At 47.2% G+C, this 17632-nt stretch overlaps 1 protein-coding gene across 2 annotated transcripts; it reads right to left on the bottom strand.

Moving 5' to 3' along the window:
- Window positions 1–1659: 1659 nt before the first annotated feature.
- Window positions 1660–8537, bottom strand: MYCL (MYCL proto-oncogene, bHLH transcription factor). Of its 2 annotated transcripts, none has more exons than XM_061122295.1 (3): window positions 8360–8537; window positions 7496–8000; window positions 1660–4521 (listed from the first exon to the last, which is right to left on the bottom strand). In XM_061122295.1, the coding sequence occupies exons 1-3, from the start codon at window positions 8438–8440 to the stop codon at window positions 3923–3925; spliced, it is 1185 nt and encodes a 394-aa protein (XP_060978278.1). In that variant the 5' UTR covers window positions 8441–8537; the 3' UTR covers window positions 1660–3922. The 2 variants fall into 2 exon arrangements, with proteins under 2 accessions (XP_060978278.1, XP_060978279.1); XM_061122296.1 differs by lacking the exon at window positions 8360–8537 and adding an exon at window positions 8098–8351.
- Window positions 8538–17632: the final 9095 nt, after the last annotated feature.

The raw sequence follows: 17632 nt of genomic DNA, 5'->3' as shown, positions 1-17632 counted from the left end.
GAATTTATAGTAGCTTTTGGACTCAGGCTTCATAGGAATGCAGGTGGGCAATATCGACCCAGGTCTCAGCTGTAAGGCAGGATTACATGACATACAGTGGCCTTCTCCTACCATGATGCTCATGGTTTTTCTGACCCACCCCTGTTTTCCTTTCACAGTCCTAGAAGGGGCTACTCTGGGGCAAGACGAACTTACTCAACCCACAAATGTGGCAGAGTGGCTGGTCACAGGACATTTGCTCCACTTCTTCCTGATAAGTGGCAGGCACAGTGGCCCCAAGGAGAGTTCCAGCAAGCAGTTAAGTGATGAAATTCCCTGTCTACTTCCTCTACACACCCCATGATAACAAAAGAAGCTAATCATTATTATGTGGTGGTGAAGACCTCTGGCTCTAGAGATAGGCAGAGCTGGTTTCAAATCCCTTGAACTCATTTAGTTACTAGCTGTGTAACGTTGGGCAGTTACGTTTCACTCTTAGAACCTCGGTTCCCTCTTCTGTAGTCCTGGCACGTGATTGGTGTGGTCTAACATGTAGGAAGGAGAATGGTGCTTAGACATAGGCAGTGCTCCATCAGGAGTGGCTATTATTAAAGTCTCCCCTCTTGCATTTAGGGCAAATTTCTGAGAACTATGTTCCTGTATTAATCAAAGGAGAAAGAAAAAAAAATCACATCATATCACCGATTCTCATAAAATTTTAAAAAAGACATCCTGCAAGGGAACTCCCTGGTTGCCCAGTGGTTAGGACTCTGTGCTTCCATTGCAGGCAGCATGGGTTTGATCCCTGGTCAGAGAATCAAGATCCTGCAAGGCAGTGCATGCATGCATGCTCAGTCGCTTCAATCATGTCTCACTTTTTGTGACCCTATGGACTGTAGCCCTCCAGGCTCTTCTGTCCATGCGCATTCTCCAGACAAGAATACTAGAGTGGGTTGCCATTCCCTTCTCCAGGGATCTTCCCAACCCAGGAATCGAACCCACATCTCTTCTGTCTCCTGCACTGGCAGGCAGGTTCTTTTATCATTAGTACCCCCTGGGAAGCCCACAAGGCGGTAGGCATGGTTTAAAAAAAAAAAAAAAAAAAAATGTATTAAAATACCTATGGCAAGAAAAGTACCACCTGAAAAGATTTAAGGCTTTATAGTTTAAAGCAGTTTAAAGTCTATACTCCGGCGGTCCAGTGATTAAGACTCTGTGCTGTCACTACTAATGGCCCAGGTTCAGTCCCTGGTAGGAGAACTAAGATTCCCACAAGCCTTGCAGCTGAAAAAGAAAAAGTCTAACATTTAATGTCTGTCAATCTCTGGTGGTAAGCTTCCCTCGTGGCTCAGTTGTAAAGAGTCTGCCTGCCAATGCAGGAGATGTGAATTTGATCCCCTGGAGAAGGCAATGGCAACTTAACTCCAGTATGCTTGCCTGGGAAATCTCATGGACAGAGGAGCCTGGCAAGCTATACAGTTCATAGGGTTGCAAAAGAGGTGGATGCGACTTAGCAACTAAGTAACAACAATCCTTTGGGAAGTAGCATTTATCCCCATTTTACAAGTAGGGAAACTAGGGCTTTCAGATAAAGGTAAAAGGCACAGAATGAGTTAATGGTGGAACCCCAGGATTTCAAGCCTTCTAAAATACAAATTCAGCACTCTGGAATTCACAAGACAATTTCGTGTTTACTGAGTACTGAACTTACGTTGTTTAGACATGTTTGAAATGGCATTTCAGGAACTCAGGGTGGAATGACCAGGTTAGCAACATGGTTAGAGATCACTTGTGGCTACCCTAAAAAACAGTGTCCTTTGGTTCTGGGGGACATGGTGGGCATAAGCTGCCCCCCCCACCCCCCGACTCTGACACATTTGAGAAATCTTTTATTTGAAGATGTCCTAGAAGGCCACATTTTAAAATCAGGCAATCAGTATTCACAACTAAATACAAAATTTCAGGTAAACCTGCCTTCTAAAATAAATCAGACTTTTGCAACAGGAGAATTACCCCAGAGTTTTTTTTTTTTTTTTCTTGTACAAAAACAATTAACACCACTTTGCAAAAGGCATACAAAAATACAGTATTAAAAAGAAGACTGCTCCCAGCTTAATACCCAACAGCAGCTTATAAAACACAAGCTCTTTAGGTAAGACATCAATAACCTACATCCCACCTGTTCTCCAAAGACAGTTCCAGAAGTCAGTTGGCTCCCCAAAACCAAGCTCCAGAAGCAGGGGGCTTTTTGCAAAGTTCCACTGGGATTCTCTGAGGCCAGGAAGCAACCTCAGGAACAGACCATTGTGCATAACAGGTTTAGAAGTAGCAGCTGGCTTCCCAGAGCCACACATAGCACTCTAGCATCCTTCCCTCCCCCATTTTCAAACCCCCATCCAGTAGGCACCTGCTGCCCTGAGCGTAGTGCTAGAAGGGCCGATCTTTCTTCCAGGCTAGACTTAGGGTTGCCCACATGACACTTGTTGGGTCAGGTCACTTTCTCAGACCAGAGGCTGTGCCTGGAATCCACCTGGAGAGGCTGAGCCCAGTTGGGTAAAACCCATTATGGTCCACTGAGCAGAGCTCCTGGAAGCTTCTTACAAACCCACCAGGAAGCTCATCCGCCTTCTGGAGCACTGGATGAGTCCCAGCAGCTCTCCCAGTAAGAACTGCAATAAGGCCCAGATTCTGGGAATGGGATTCTGACTCACGTCAGGCTGGCAAAGGGCCCAAGGGTGGCTACAGAGACAGCAAGCTCCTTGGAGTTGCAAGAGAAGCACAGTTTGTATGGTTCTAGCATCACCAACTCAATGGATATGAGTTTGAGCAAGCTCTGGGAGTTGGTGATGGACAGGGAGGCCTGGTGTGCCGCAGTCCATCGGGTTGCAAAGAGTCGGACACAACTGAGCAACTGAACTGAACTGAGTAGAACTTCAAGCTTATCAGTCAGAGGTTGAGATGAGAGGGAGGTGGGAAAGGGGAAGTGGTACAGCTCTTCCCCCTCAGGTGCCTGGCATCTGCTTTGAGAGGATTTCCAAAATGGAAAACACCTGGGCAGGGAACAAGTTCACAGCCAGGACTCCAAACCTTCCCCCGGCCACAGGCTGGGACTCTTTGCCCTGTGTCCTGGGGAAGTACTTCTGACCTGTGGGAAATGGCCTTAGAGCCCATTGCATAACAAAGGTGGAAGGAAACCAAAAAAGTTTCTGGTGAGGATGGGATGGTCTCTGCCCTCAGAGGAAAGGGCCGGGAGGGCCTTAAGACAAAGAATCTAAAAGGCCAAGCTCTTTAAAAGTTCTCAAGATCGCAGCATGGAGAGTGGGAGGAGGGGGTGTCAGTGAACATGGGAATATATATATGTTAAAGGTTTCCGACTCCTCAGCTACTGTAAAGTGTCTGACAGTGAGGTAATGGTCCCTGTTGATCAAGTCTGAGAGCTCGTCTTCACTCAAGACAGCTCGTATGTCTCCTGGAAAAAGGAGCCTGGGGAGAGCGTCCAGGCTCAGCTGTCCTAGCATCACCCCAGAGACACCAGTGGGAGCATCCTTTCTCAGTCCAAGGCTCATCCGCAGTGTGAGATTTCATGCAGGCTGGAGCCCCCTGACAACGTCCACCACCTGTTGCATAGCATCTGTCAGGCTTTTCTTCAGAGCTAGTGAGCTCAACAGGCCCCAAGTCTCCCCAGTGCTGCCCGCCTGAGAAGCCAAAGGCGCCAGAGAAGCCACAGCGCTCCCGCAAGTCAGGGCAGAGGGAGAGCCGGGTTGCAAGGTTTCCAAGAATGCGAGCCCTTCTTGTGTGTGCACCGGCTGCAATGCATTCTGGGAATCTATTGTCCAGGCCGCCCCACCTGAACCGAAATGTGCAAATTCCTAAGGGGGAGAGGGGAGGTTAAAAAATAAACTTGGGTCTCCGTGAAGACAGAGCAGTCAGACTTTTTGGTCAGTTAGTAGCCACTGAGGTACGCGATTCTCTTCTGCAGCTGTTGCTGCCGACACCGGAGCTGTCTTTTCTCCGTAGCCATCCTCTTCTCGGCTCCCACTAGGGCTTGCAAGTATTCCAAGGCCTTGCTCAGGATCACTACTTTGGGGGCCTTGGAGCAGGTGGCCAGGGTAGGGACCTGGTCCCTCAGGGCCAAGAACCTGGAACGGAGGTCATTCCGCCTTTTACGCTCCAGGAAGTTATGGTTCTTCCTCTTGGTCACGTCCTCAGTGTCGGAACTGACAGGTTTGGGGTTGCAGGACTGGGAAGGCTCGCTTTCTACCGGTGGGGGACTCACAATTTCTTCATCTGCCTCATCTTCCTTTTCCTCCGGTGCATCTCTCTCCAGACCGTCTTCATGGGGCCCTGGCTCTGGAGCCTCTCCTTGGGAGCAGCTTTCTGGAGGAAAACGGGCCGCATAGTTGTGCTGTTGTTGATGGATGGAGATGTGGAAGTGTTTCATGCAGGGGTCCAAAGGGTCTGCTCGCACTGTGATGGTGACCGGCTTCCGGACACCCAGGGACTGCCTCTTCTCCACTGTCACAACGTCAATTTCTTCACCCTCTGTCCGAGAGATCAAGAAGAAACACTCCATGAGAAACACATACACAGGCCCCATGCTGGAGTTTAGGAAAGGAGGTAACATCTTCCCAATTTAGATGTAAACAAATTCAAGTGGGGAGAAAGACAACTGATTCAGTTGTATCAAGGCTAAGGGTGGTGTGAAGGAAAGGAAGGGAAATAGGCAGGAAGGAAAATATTCTCCAATTTCTCTTTGCACAGCAAGGCTTAGATAAGAACAAAAGGCAGACCCAAGCCAACAGCCCCCAGTCTGCACAGGCTCTCCCCTCCCCCACTGACGGGATGGGGAGAAAGAGCTATCAGCCTGGGACAAAGTTTTAACTATAAAGATCTTCCCCAGTCGGGCTCTTTCATACCCCATCAGAATTGTAAATGAGGGGTCTGTGGGCAGAGCTGCCCTTTGTTCCAGCCCAGCACAGCCAGCACTTGGGAATTGTTACTTTTCACAAGTTATAAATCCTATTATTCCCCCACCTCTCTATTCTGTCATCCCTTTCAGCAGAAGAGTCCGAGAAGGGAGGGCTACAACCCATCCCTCCTCACCCACAGAGGGGAGGGAAAGGGTTTCCCTTAGGAGCATTTTGCTCCCGGGTTCAATGGGTTTCTAAAGTCATCCATCATTTATAGGTCGCCTGCCCCACCCGCTTCCCTGGACCAGAAGAGGATTGGATTTGTAATCACAGGTCGGCAGAAGCCGCAGGAACTTCACAAAGGTACAAAAGACCATTTCCAAGCTACCTGTGCTAGGGGGTCAGGAGTTGGGGGGCAGGAATTGAGCGGCAAGGGAATGTCTTGATACAGGGGCCAAAACACTAGCAACACCTGGACTTGCCTCTATCATTCCCTTATTCCAAGATCTCTTAGGTTACCCCAGCCAGGAGAGGGACAATTAGGGAAGAACGTTACTGCTCCGCACTGTTTTGCAGCCCCCACAGAGAAGGCCACCTTTATGCATTTCAGCCTGACAACAGAAGAGCTCAGTTCTCGGCCTCTTTCGCAAATCACGAAGCTTGAGCCCCTTTGTCAGGAAGGCTTCCATTGTGTGGACAATCGCATTATTTCTCCATTAATAAAACCTGACCATTCAGCCCTCCTGGCCCCAAGACCTGTGATTGGCTGGCTGAGCGGAGTTTGGAATGCGGTCTTACTCAGCCCCTAGCCCCTATTGGCTGAGCTTTGCCGTCAGTCACTCTCCCCACCCCCCTCATTGTTTGCAATCTGTTGCATTTTGTTCTGGGCCATGTGGCCTGTAAGTGAACCAGGAGCTTGCAAACAGGTTCAGGGTAAAGGGCAGGTTAGAAAATGATTCAGGAGGTTTCCCCACATCCCAAACCTTTAATACTTCAGGGTTAAGCCCCATAGTTGGGGAAGGTTCTGCCTAAGAAAAAAATAACGTGAGACACCATTCTCCTTTTCAGAGAGCAGCGTCTAACTCTACCCAGACAAGGACATGTCCTCAGCTGGATGATCAGGTCAAACTCCCTAACGTGCAAAGGCAGAAACTGAGACTCAGGTCAGCCAAGTCCACACAGCACCTTTATAACATTCTGGATCTAAAACTAAGATCTTCAGATTCCCGAAACAATGCACTTTCCACTCTACCATTCCATCAGCTTTTGTAGAGATACATCTTTATTGGTTTCTTGATCTCAAAGTTCCCATTCCAGCCATTAAGCAAACAGAAGGTCTTGGTGTAAAAAGCAAGCAGGTTAAAAATGACCTTAACATAGTGAACTGGAAAAAAAAAAAAAATTGACTTTTAATTCTTTGTGTTTCCTTCCTTATGCTCACCCTTAAGTGTATGACAACCTCCATACCCATTCCCCAGTTCCCTGTAAATGGTCATGTAAAATTATTCTTAAAAGCTACTAGAGTTTTCAGTCCTGATTTATCTGACACAAGCCTCAGTGTGCACCCTATAAAACATCCTCCCCAGTATTTCTCATGGGCACCTCGAAGAAGAGGTTAGGCTAAGAACAACATAGTCTAGTGTCACAGATGCAGCAGGCTGTGCTCAGTGAGATGTACACTTGCATTCAAGGATGGGGAAGGGGAGCCTGGAGCTCCATATCTGTGACCCCCAGCACTAACCCCAGAGCTTAGCACAAAGTAGAGGCCAGTGAACATTTGTTGAATACAAATGAAGCAGCTGAAAGCCCTCAGATGAATTGTCCTAGAGGAACACCTTCCCACCTCAGGCCAGAGCAAAATGGCAAGATGTACCACTTCTCAGATAATCTACCAATAAGTTCCTCTAAACATCAGAAAAGTGCCTGGTTGGGATGGAGGATTCAGCAAAAGAAGCTGGCTGGATGGCAGGAAGCTGGCGTTCACTTCTGGCGATTTCCTATTTCTAAGCCTCGGTTTTTCCATCTGTTAATGGGGAGCAGTCATTCCTCCACTACCAGTCTCATGGGTGATGGTGAGGATGAATACGTGGTAAGAGGGGGGGATGCAGCAGGAGCCATTATTGTTATGTTAAAATAAAGCAGGCAGGAGACCAGGTTTTTTAAAGGATGAAGGCTTTGGCTTTGCACAAAAGGCTTCTCAGCTTCTCTCCCCAGGGTAGTGAGTTTCCCAGAGAAGGAGACAGCAACAAAAAATTCAAGTCTGGAGTGACCCTTAAGGGACCCCTTCCAGCCTTCGGAGGGCAGAAATCCCCTATGGTCCAATCCCCGTATTGTTCTCCCTAAGCGCCAAGCCTCACCCTGTCTCCCTTGTCCCCTGGGGCTCCAATCATCATCAAAGGGACGCTGGCTCCCACGCCACTTCTTCAAACTGTTTACTAACACTCCCACGTGCCAGACAGACACCGCTGGGGGCTACACCGGCAGCTTCAGCCAGAGGGAGAGGGAGATGGCGGAAGGGCTTGCGCAGACCCAGTGCCTGACCTCAGCGGCAGAGGTTTGGCCACCCATGGGGTGCCCCCTCTTGGATGACCCGGGGCGGTCCTTACCCGAGTCGCTTGGGCTCTCGGACCCCGAGCAGGCCTGGGTCTTGGGCTCGCCCAGCGGACAGGGGGCAGCGGGCGCCGGGTTGCCGGCTTCGAGGCTGGGAGCGCAGTCCGGGACGGCGGGCGCCTTGGGCGGGTTCCCCCGGGGCGCGCCAGCGGCGAGCCGGTCGCTCACCGCTCTCTCCAGCCGTTCCCGGGCCGAGAAGCCGCTCCACATGCAGTCTCGGCGGATGATGGAAGCGTAGTTCCTGCCCCAAGCTTTCGAGTGACCCCGGGATTCTGCATCGTCCCCGGCGCCCCCTCCGGGCCATGGCTCCGGAGGACCAATTCCAGGGCCCGCGTCTCCGTCGCCGGGACCGGAGCTCCAGGGCGGCGACGTGGGGGGCGACGGCACCAGCTCGAATTTCTTCCAGATGTCCTCGCTGGGTGCCGTGGAGCGGTAGAAATCCTCTCCGCAGTCATAGTCGTAGAAATAGTGCTGGTACGAATCGAAGTCCATGTCCGCTCCCTGCGGGAGGGAAGGGGGACGTGCTGACCCAGGTGCGGGCCCAGGGAGGGAGGCGTCCCCCGGCCCCCCAGTACAGCTGGCTGCCAGGCTCTCGTACCTCTCCAACCTCACGGCTTGGAGCCCGCGCCCTTCCCTAGCGTCCCGGGCAGCCCGGCCCCGGGTCAGCGTGCCTGGGGAAGCAGCTCACAGCGCGCGGACTAGGCTGCAGGGAGCGAGTTCAAAGCAAACTTTGCCAGCGCCGCCCGGAGCGCAGCTCCGAGGGCCCGGCCGGGTCGGGCGGGGGCGCGCTGTGCCCAGAAGGCAGACTTCAGCCCGTCCCCCGGGACCCGCGCCCGTTCCCAGGCTGCCCGCAGCCTCACCTCGCTCCCGCCACCGGCCACCTGGAGCGGACCGGCTCCCCGCCCGCTCGGGGCAGCGAAGCAGCCCGCACACTTGCACATGCGCGCCACCGAGTGCGAGGCCCGCACACAGGCGTTAGCCCCCCAGCGCGCGCTCCCGCCCTCGCTCGCGCACGGCGGCGCGGACGCTCCCGAGAGCGGCGCGGGAGCGCGAGATGCAGGCGCATTGTTTCCAGGCTGCCTTATATCTCGTCGCGCGCCCGCGGCTCAGGGACAGGGGGCGGGCCCTACGGGACAAGCCCCGCCCACGCCCCGCCTCCTCGGTCGACAGGTGGGGGCTGTGGAGTCCCAGGCCTATCAAATGATTTGCACAGTGGGGCGCGCCGAGCTGGCGGCTGGCTGATGCGGCCCGGCGGTCGCCCGGTGGGGTCGTGACTCTTTAGCGAGGCTCGGGAGGTCCTCTGGAGGCCGAACGAGAACGGAGCTCCTTGAAGACTCTGGGTTCAGGAAAACTACTCCCCGCCCTGCGAGCCTACTTCCCCGAGCTCGCCCGGTTTAGTTCTGGTACATCTGGCCTACGCGGGGTGAGGTGGTACGGGGCAGCCGCACCTCCACTGCGCCCCCTGCTGGTCCTCAGCCTCAAACCCCAGCCGGGTCCCCGCACTGTCTTCATTCATCACCCTTTGGCCCCCGCTTCATCAGCTTGGTGTTCCCAAACCTGGACGGACCTCAGCGAAACAAGGTGGTGAAGATTCCGGAGCCTGAAATGTAAACTTTGGAGCCTGAAATTTAAACTTTCTGAGCTTCAGTCTCATCTATAATAATGAAGGGATGGTAATACCTCCCAGGACTGGTGTGAGGATTTATGAAGATACAGTATCTTCTAGGGAAGGGAACTAGGCCAGTAGAGGCAAGCAGAACAAACTTAGCCCCTGGTATGGGTGACAAGGAGAATTTTCCCCCAAGAACAGATCAGGGCGATTCCCCTACCTCACACACACACACAACACTCTGTATGAGCCGTCCTAATACAGGAAAGAATGGGAATTTGGAGTCTGGAAACTTCATTCAAGCCTTTGTTTTGCTACTTGCTAGCTCTACAGTCAAGTCCTTTGAAGCCTCTATTATCTGTAAAATGAGAACTTCGACTGCAGCTGCATCTCTGGCCAAGATGATGGGCATATAAACCTTGTACCCTCTTCTATGCAGACTTCCTTCAGTAGAAGAGGAAAAGCTAAACTATGGGGTATTCTATTCAGACCAAGGAAAGTAACCTGGGATAGCAGTCAATACATCTAGAATGCTCTAACTGGCCTTCAAGGTCTGGTCTACAAGCAGCAGCCCAATTACCTGCTGTCTTTCTCTCCCACCGCTGTGCTCTAAGAACACCAAACTACTCACTGTTGAAATCCCAGCAGAGGGATGCGAGATGTGCAAACAGTTCAGTGTGGTTGGAGCATGAGACACTAAGTATGAGTTGATATACAAGTTGACAGAAAAGGAAAGAAAGATGACAGCCTCAGTTTTGCATATGTTAGCTTGAAGGTGCATGTGGACATCTTTGAAGGCAGCAACTAGTTCTTACTAGCTTTGCAATTTAAGTACATAGAACAGCTTGTGATTGAACTTACTAAGTGACTCAGCCAACCAGATTTTATTGAGACAGCCTGTGTGTCTTGCTTTGTGCTGAATGGAAGGCACAGATCAGAAAGGTTCCAGGTTGGTTGCAGCCCTGAGGCAGAGGGGTTGGAACTGTCTTTTGGGAACTTGTTCTCTCGTCTACAGATATCTGAAATGATTGCTGTACTAGTCTGAGTTCTTGGTTACAAACGACAGATGCATTTAAGCAGAAAATCACTTTACTGGGAAGATTTGGGGCATAGAATCCACGGGAGGCTGGGAATATGTGCTTGAGAAATGGATCTTCTTTCTCTATCAAGATGAGATTCATTACTCAACAGCCCCTCCCCATGGTGCGTTGTAGTAGGTGTTTTCTGGAGACAACCAGGATGTGTCCTCACCTCAAGAACTAGAATAAAGTAAATTAAGTTGTCTTCTGAGAGTTAGGCTGCTCCTTCACATTGCATACATTGTTTTCCTCACCAGACTGTAAGCTCACTGAGGGCTGGGTCAGATGGCAGCCTTGACTGCTGCAACTCCAGAGTTTAGAACAGAGCCTGACACATCGGGGGTGCTTTGTAAATGTGTTGTCTGTTTGGAGACAAGTCTCTAATGCTTTAAAGTAGAGATGTGCCAGTCTACCTACTGGAAACAGAATCACTGTCAGGCTCAGTCTAGACTGTAACCTGAATAAAGATATCGATACAACTAAAGAGAAGAAGGTGCTAGTAAGAAGGAGTCTGGACAATCAACGAAAAGAGATCAAGAAGCAATCACCAGAGTGTCATCCTAGCCCCGTCTGGAGACAAAGACGCTGGTCCAGGAACAAGGGAGATGGAAACATCATTCTTTGAAACTACCCAATTCACCGCCCCCTCCCCACTTCACTTGTGCTCTGGATCACCAAGCAACCTGCTGAAAACCACAGTGTTCCCTATGTAGATCCGCCCACAGGGAGAGAAGGCACTCATCAGTGAACAAGAAGATCCAGTCTGCTTCAAAGCCCTGCTTCCCCTTATAACTTAATGAATTGGCATCTGATTTGAAATATTACTCTCCTGAGCCTGGTTAATGTGTGTCTGTTCTGCAGAGATGATGCTGCTTTTAGGGCTAACAGCTCTGGCTTCTGAGTGATGTCTGGACCTAGGATGGTGATGAATTCATGAATTCAAAAACTGAAAAAATTCAGTTTTTCTGCAATTTTAAATTTTATTTCCTTTAAAAAAAAATTCTGTTATTTATTTATTTGACTATTTCAGGCCCTGGTTTCAGTGCATGGACTCTCTTCTGGCTCACGGGCTTAGTTCCTCTGAGACACCTGAGATCTTAGTTCTCTGATCAGGAATCAAACATGCTTCCCCTGCATTGCAAGGCAGATTTTTAACCACTAGACCACCAGGGAAGTTCCTCAATTACTATTCTGAAAACATACTTTGAATAAAAAAATGCATGTAAATCATTTTTCAAAATCAACTAAAATGTTCAGTTCAGTTCAGTCGCTCAGTCACGTCCGACTCTTTGCGACCCCATGAACCACAGCACACCAGGCCTCCATGTCCATCACCAACTCCCAGAGTTCATCCAAATCAATGTCCATTGAGTCGGTGATGCCATCCAACCATCTCATCCTCTGTTGTCCCCTTCTCCTCCTGTCCTCAATCTTTCCCAGCATCAGGGTCTTTTCAAATGAGTCAGCTCTTTGCATCAGGTGGCCAAAATATTTGAGTTTCAGCTTCAGCATCAGTCCTTCCAATGAACACCCAGGACTGATCTCCTTTAGGATGGACTGGTTGGATCTCCTTGCAGTCCAAGGGACTCTCAAGAGTCTTCTCCAACACCACAGTTCAAAAGCATCAATTCTTCGGCACTCAGCTTTCTTTATAGCCCAACTCTCACATCCATGCATGACTACTGGAAAAATGATAGCCTTGACTAGATGGACCTTTGTTGACAAAGTAATGTCTCTGCTTTTCAATATGCTGTCCAGGTTGGTCATAACTTCCCTTCCAATGAGCAAGCGTCTTTTAATTTCATGGCTGCAATCACCATCTGCAGTGATTTTGGAGCCCAGAAAAATAAAGTCAGCCACTGTTCCCACTGTTTCCCCATCTGTTTGCCATGAAGTGATGGGGCCAGATGCCATGATCTTAGTTTTCTGAATGTTGAGCTTTAAGCCAACTTTTTCACTCTCCTCTTTCACCTTTATTAAGAGGCTCTTTAGTTCTTCTTCACTTTCTGCCATAAGGGTGGTGTCATCTGCATATCTGAGGTTATTGATATTTCTACCTGCAATCTTGATTCCAGCTTGTGCTTCATCCAGCCCAGAGTTTCTCATGATGTACTCTGCATAGAAGTTAAATAAGCAGGGTGACAGTATACAGCCTTGACATACTCCTTTTCCTATTTGGAATCAGTCTGTTGTTCCATGTTCAGTTCTAACTGTTACTTCCTGACCTGCATACAGGTTTCTCAGGAGGCAGGTCAGGTGGTCTGATATTCCCATCTCTTTCAGAATTCTCCACAGTTTATTGTGATCCACAAAGTCAAAGGCTTTGGCATAGTCAATAAAGCAGAAATAGATGTTTTTCTGGAACTCTCTTTTTCAATGATCCATCGGATGTTGGCAATTTGATCTCTGGTTGCTCTGCCTTTTCTAAAACCAGCTTGAACATCTGGAAGTTCACAGTTATACGTATTGCTGAAGGCTGGCTTGGAGAATTTTGAGCATTACTTTACTAGCGTGTGAGATGAGTGCAATTGTGCGGTAGTATGACAAGTTTAAAAACTAAAAGGTAATCTTCTCTTCTCCCCTTACCACCCCTGATTCCCACCCCCCAAAGGCAACTACTGGTTTATCAGGCTTTTTGTCCCTGATATTTCCTTCCATATTTTGACCAATACAGATGATCTAATTTTAAAATTGGGGAAGGGCATATAAACAACAGAAATATATTTCTTACAGCTATTGGCTGGGAAGATCAATAGGAATTTTTAAATTCCTATTTACATTTAAAATAGAAGGAGACGGAAAAAAACCTAGAAGATGTAGGGGCTTCCCTGCTGACTCGGTGGTAAAGAATCTGCCTGCCAATACAGGAGACACAAGTTTCGATCCCTGATCTGGGGAGATCCCACATGTCTTGGAGTAACCAAGCCCATGTGCCACAACTACTGAGTCTGTACTCCAAAGAAAGGAAATCACAACTGTTGATCCTACGTTCTACAACTTACTGAAGCCCATGTGCCCTAGAGACCATGCTTCACAACCAAGAGGAGCCACTGCAATGCAACTAGGGTAAAAAAAAAGCTCACGCAACAATGAAGACCCAGCACAGTCAAAAATAAATGAAGGAAAATAAATAAAATTATAAAAAATAGAAAAGAAGGAGATGTAGCTCTTATATTTCCTTTTCCATCACACATACTTCGTCTTCCCTTAGTCATCCAAATAGAATTATAGATCAATTCCTTGTTCTTGGGTATGTGCTCAGTTGTGTCCAACTCATGCAACCCCATGGACTGTAGCCCCCTTGGCTCCTCTCTCTGTGGAATTTTCCAGGCAAGAATACTGGAGTGGGTTGCCATTTCCTACTCCAGGAGATCTCCCTGACCCAGAGATCGAACTTGCATCTCCTGCATTGGCAGGCAGATTCTTTACCACTGAGCCACCTGGGAAGCATCTTTTACAGATCAATTATGAAATAAATATTCACTATGTATAATGTTTTGACTGTAGAGTATGGTTTATGGATTGTGAATATGGATTACTCTGACTACATTTCCGTTATTTTTTTAGCTGTGGCATGTGGGATTTTCTAGTTGCTGCGTGGAGGATCTTCAGTTGCTGCATGTGAACTATTAGTTGTGGAATGTGAGATCTAGTTCCCTGATCAAGGATTGAACCTAGGCCCCCTGCATTGGGAGCACAGTCTTAGCCACTGGACTGCCAGGGAAGTCCCTACATTGCCTCTCTTAAAACATTTATTTTCAGAGTTAAATTGTAATTTTTCTTTTTGGCTTAGATATCAATGTAGATATTCCTTTCTACGGATATTTTTAATCTATGTAAATGAATTTAACCCTTCACATTCCCACAAGAACTACAAAGGTTGCTTCATATGGTCAAACATGTCAGGTAATCAATCTATTGGTTCCATTTCTTTCTTGGAAACATCCCTCTAGGAGCTCTTTGTCTTTCTATTACAGTTTGAACTTGATCTCTAGGTCTGCTTCACAACTGTCATTTCGCAACTTCCCTTCACCATCATGCTGGAAACTCCCTTTGCTTCTCTCCTATTTCGGCTCCCCTGATTTCTGGAGCTCATTGCTTCTTCTTTCTTTCTTTTTTTTTTAAAAAGTATTTATTTATTTGACTGCACTGGGTCTTAGTTGCAGCCTGCAGGATCTTTGTTGCAGCCCATGGACAGTCTAGTTGTGGTGCATGGGCTCAGTAGCTCCATAATATGTGGGATCTTAGTTCCCTGACCAGGGATTGAACCCACATCCCCTGCATTGCAAAGCAATTCCTAACCACTCTACCACAAGGGAAGTCCCTGCTTCTTCTCTCTTGATTTACTTCCTCACATTGGCAGAGCATATCCTTTAGCAACTGCCTGAGAAAGGCTACTTGGGAAGTAAAACTTTTGGTCCTTGCATTTCTGAAATTGACTTTATTATACCCTCTCAGTTGACTGATTGATTGGCTAGAATAGTTTGTTTGGCTAGAATAGATAGTTTGGCATAGAATATTAGATGATAAATAATTTTCCTAAGAAATTTAAATGGACAGGAATAGGCAAATTTAATTCAGATGACCATTATATCTACTACTGTGGGCAAGAATCCCTTAGAAGAAATAGAGTAAACCTCATAGTCAACAAAAAGAGTCCAAAATGCAGTACTTGGGTGCAATCTCAAAAATGATAGAATGATCTCTGTTCATTTCTAAGGCAAACCATTCAATATCACAGTAATCCAAGTCTATGCCCGACCACTAATGCTGAAGAAGCTGAAGTTGACTAGCTCTGTGAAGATCTACGAGAACTTCTAGAAACTAACAGCAAAAAAAGATGTCCTTTTCATCATAGGGAACTGGAATGCAAAAGAAGGAAGTCAAGAGATACCTGGAGTAACAGGCAAGTTTGGCGTTGGAGTACAAAATGAAGCAGGGCAAAAGCTAATAGAGTTGTGCCAAGAGAATGCACTGGTGATAGCAAATATCCTCTTCCAACAACACAAGAGATGACTCTACACATGAATATAACCAGATAGTCAATAGTGAAATCAGATTGATTATATTCTTTGCAGCCAAAGATGGAGAAGCTCTACACAATCAGCAAACACAAGACTTGGAGCTGACTGTGGTACAGATCATGAGCTTCTTATTGCAAAATTCAGGCTTAAATTGAAGAAAGTAGTTAAAACCACTAGATCATTCAGGTATGACCTAAATCAAATCCCTTATGATTATACAATGGAGGTAACGAATAGATTCAAAGGATTAGAGTGCCTGAAGAACTATGGATGAGGTTCATAACATTGTACAGGAGGCAGTGACCAAGATCATCTAAGAGAAATGCAAGAAGACAAAAGTTGTCTGAGGAGGCCTTACAAATAGTTGAGAAAAGAAGAGAAGCAAAAGGCAAAGGAGAAAGGGAAAGATATACCCAACTGAATACAGAGTTCCAAAGAATAGCAAGCAGAGATAAGAAAGCCTTCCTAAGTGAACAATGCAAAGAGACAAAGGAAAACAATAGAATGGGAAAGACTAGAGATCTCTTCAAGAAAATTAGAGATTCCAAGGGAACATTTCATGCAAAGATGGGCTCAATAAAGGACAGAAACAGTAAGGACCTAACAGAAGCCGAAGATATTAAGAAGAGGTGGCAAGAATACACAGAAGAACAGGACGAAAAAGGACTTAATGACCAGAGTGGTCACTCACCTAGAGCCAGACATCCTAGAGTGTGAAGTCAAGTGGGCCTTAGGAAGCATTACTACAAAGCTAGTAGAGGTGATGGAATTCCAGGTGAGCTAGTTCAAATCCTAAAAGATGATACTGTTAAAGTACTGCACTCAATATGTCAGCAAATTTGGAAAACTCAGCAGTGGCCACTGTACCAGGAAAGGTCAGCTTTCATTCCAATCCCAAACAAAGGCGATGCCAAAAAATGTTCAAACTACTGTACAATTGCATTCATTTCACATGCTAGCAAGGTAATGCTCAAAATCCTTCAAGCTGGGCTTCAGCAGTATATGAATGGAGAACTTCCAAATGTCCAAGCTGGATTTAGAAAAGGCAGAGGAACCAGAAATCAAATTGCCAACATCAGTTGGATCATAGAGAAAGCAAAGGAATTCCAGAAAAACATCTACTTCTGCTTCATTGACTATGCTAAACCCTTTGACTGTGTAGATCACAACAAACTGTGGAAAATCCTTCTAGAGATGGAAATACCAGACCACCTTGCAGGTCTTCTAAGAAACCTGCATGCAGATCAAGAAGTAACAGTTAGAACCAAACATGGAACAAGGGACTGGTTCAAAATTGGGAAGGGAGCATGTCAAGGCTGCATATTGTCACCCTGCTTATTTAAGTTAGATGCAGGGTACATCATGTAAAATGCCAGGCTGGATGAAGCACAAGCTGGAATCCAGATTGCTGGGGGAAATTTCAACAACCTAAGTTCTGAAGATGATACCATTCAAATGGTAGAAAGTGAAGGGGAACTAAAGAGTTTCTTGATGAGGGTGAAAGAGGAGAGTGAAAAAGCTGGCTTGAAACTCAACATTCAAAAAACTAAGATCACGGCATCCAGTCCCATCACTTCCTAGAAAATAGAGGGGGAAAAGTGGAAACAGTGATAGATTTTATTTTCTTGGGCTCCAAAATCACTGCGGATGGTGACCGCAGTCATGAAATTAAAAGATGCTTGCTCCTTGCAAGAAAAGCTATGACAAACCTAGACAGCAGAGATACCACTTTGCCAACAAATGTCATTATAGACAAAGCTGTGGTTTTTTCAGTAGTCATGTGTGGATGTGAGAGTTGGACCACGAAGAGGGCTGAGAGCCAAAGAATTGATGTGTTAGAATGGTGGTGCTGGAGAAGACTCCTGAGAGTCCTTTGGACAGCAAAGAGATTAAAGCAGTCAATCCTAAAGGAAATGAACCCTGAATATTCATTGGAAGGGCTGATGCTGAAGTTGAAGCTTCAATACTTTGGCCACCTGATGTGAAGAGCTGACTCATTGGAAAAGATCCTGATGCTGGGAAAGATTGAGAGCAAAAGGATAAGGGGGTGACAGAGGATGAGATGACTGGATGGCATCACTGACTCAATGGACATGAATTTGAGCACACTCCAGGAGACGGTGAAGGACAGGGAAACCCAGCATGCTGCAGTTCATGGGGTCACAAAGAGTCAGAAAGAGCATAGCCACTGAAAAACAACAACAATAAGAAATTTAAAGGTATTGCTTTCCTGTTTCTTAGCAACAGATATTGCTGTTGAGAATATTTATATCATATAATATACAAACCTTTGTATGTGACCAGTTTCTCCCTCTGGAAGCTCTGACCTTCTAATTTTTTTTTTTCCATTGCTGTGTTTTGGTGTGGCTCTGTTGTATAATAAAGAATCTGACTGGCCCTTGTCTCCTGTCCCTAGTAAGT

Source organism: Dama dama, chromosome 20 (genome assembly GCF_033118175.1).
Source record: "Dama dama isolate Ldn47 chromosome 20, ASM3311817v1, whole genome shotgun sequence".
Classification (NCBI taxonomy): Eukaryota; Metazoa; Chordata; class Mammalia; order Artiodactyla; family Cervidae; genus Dama; species Dama dama.
This window is presented reverse-complemented; position numbering and strand designations above follow the sequence as displayed.

Excerpts from the sequence above, each read along its gene's own strand:
- MYCL (XM_061122295.1), bottom strand. The coding sequence starts at position 8,440 with ATGTGCAAGTGTGCGGGCTGCTTCGCTGCCCCGAGCGGGCGGGGAGCC. Across the intron at positions 8,001-8,359 it reads TGGCCGGTGGCGGGAGCGAG|GGAGCGGACATGGACTTCGA; the intron begins GTGAGGCTGCGG and ends TCCCTCCCGCAG. Across the intron at positions 4,522-7,495 it reads CGAGAGCCCAAGCGACTCGG|AGGGTGAAGAAATTGACGTT; the intron begins GTAAGGACCGCC and ends TCTCTCGGACAG.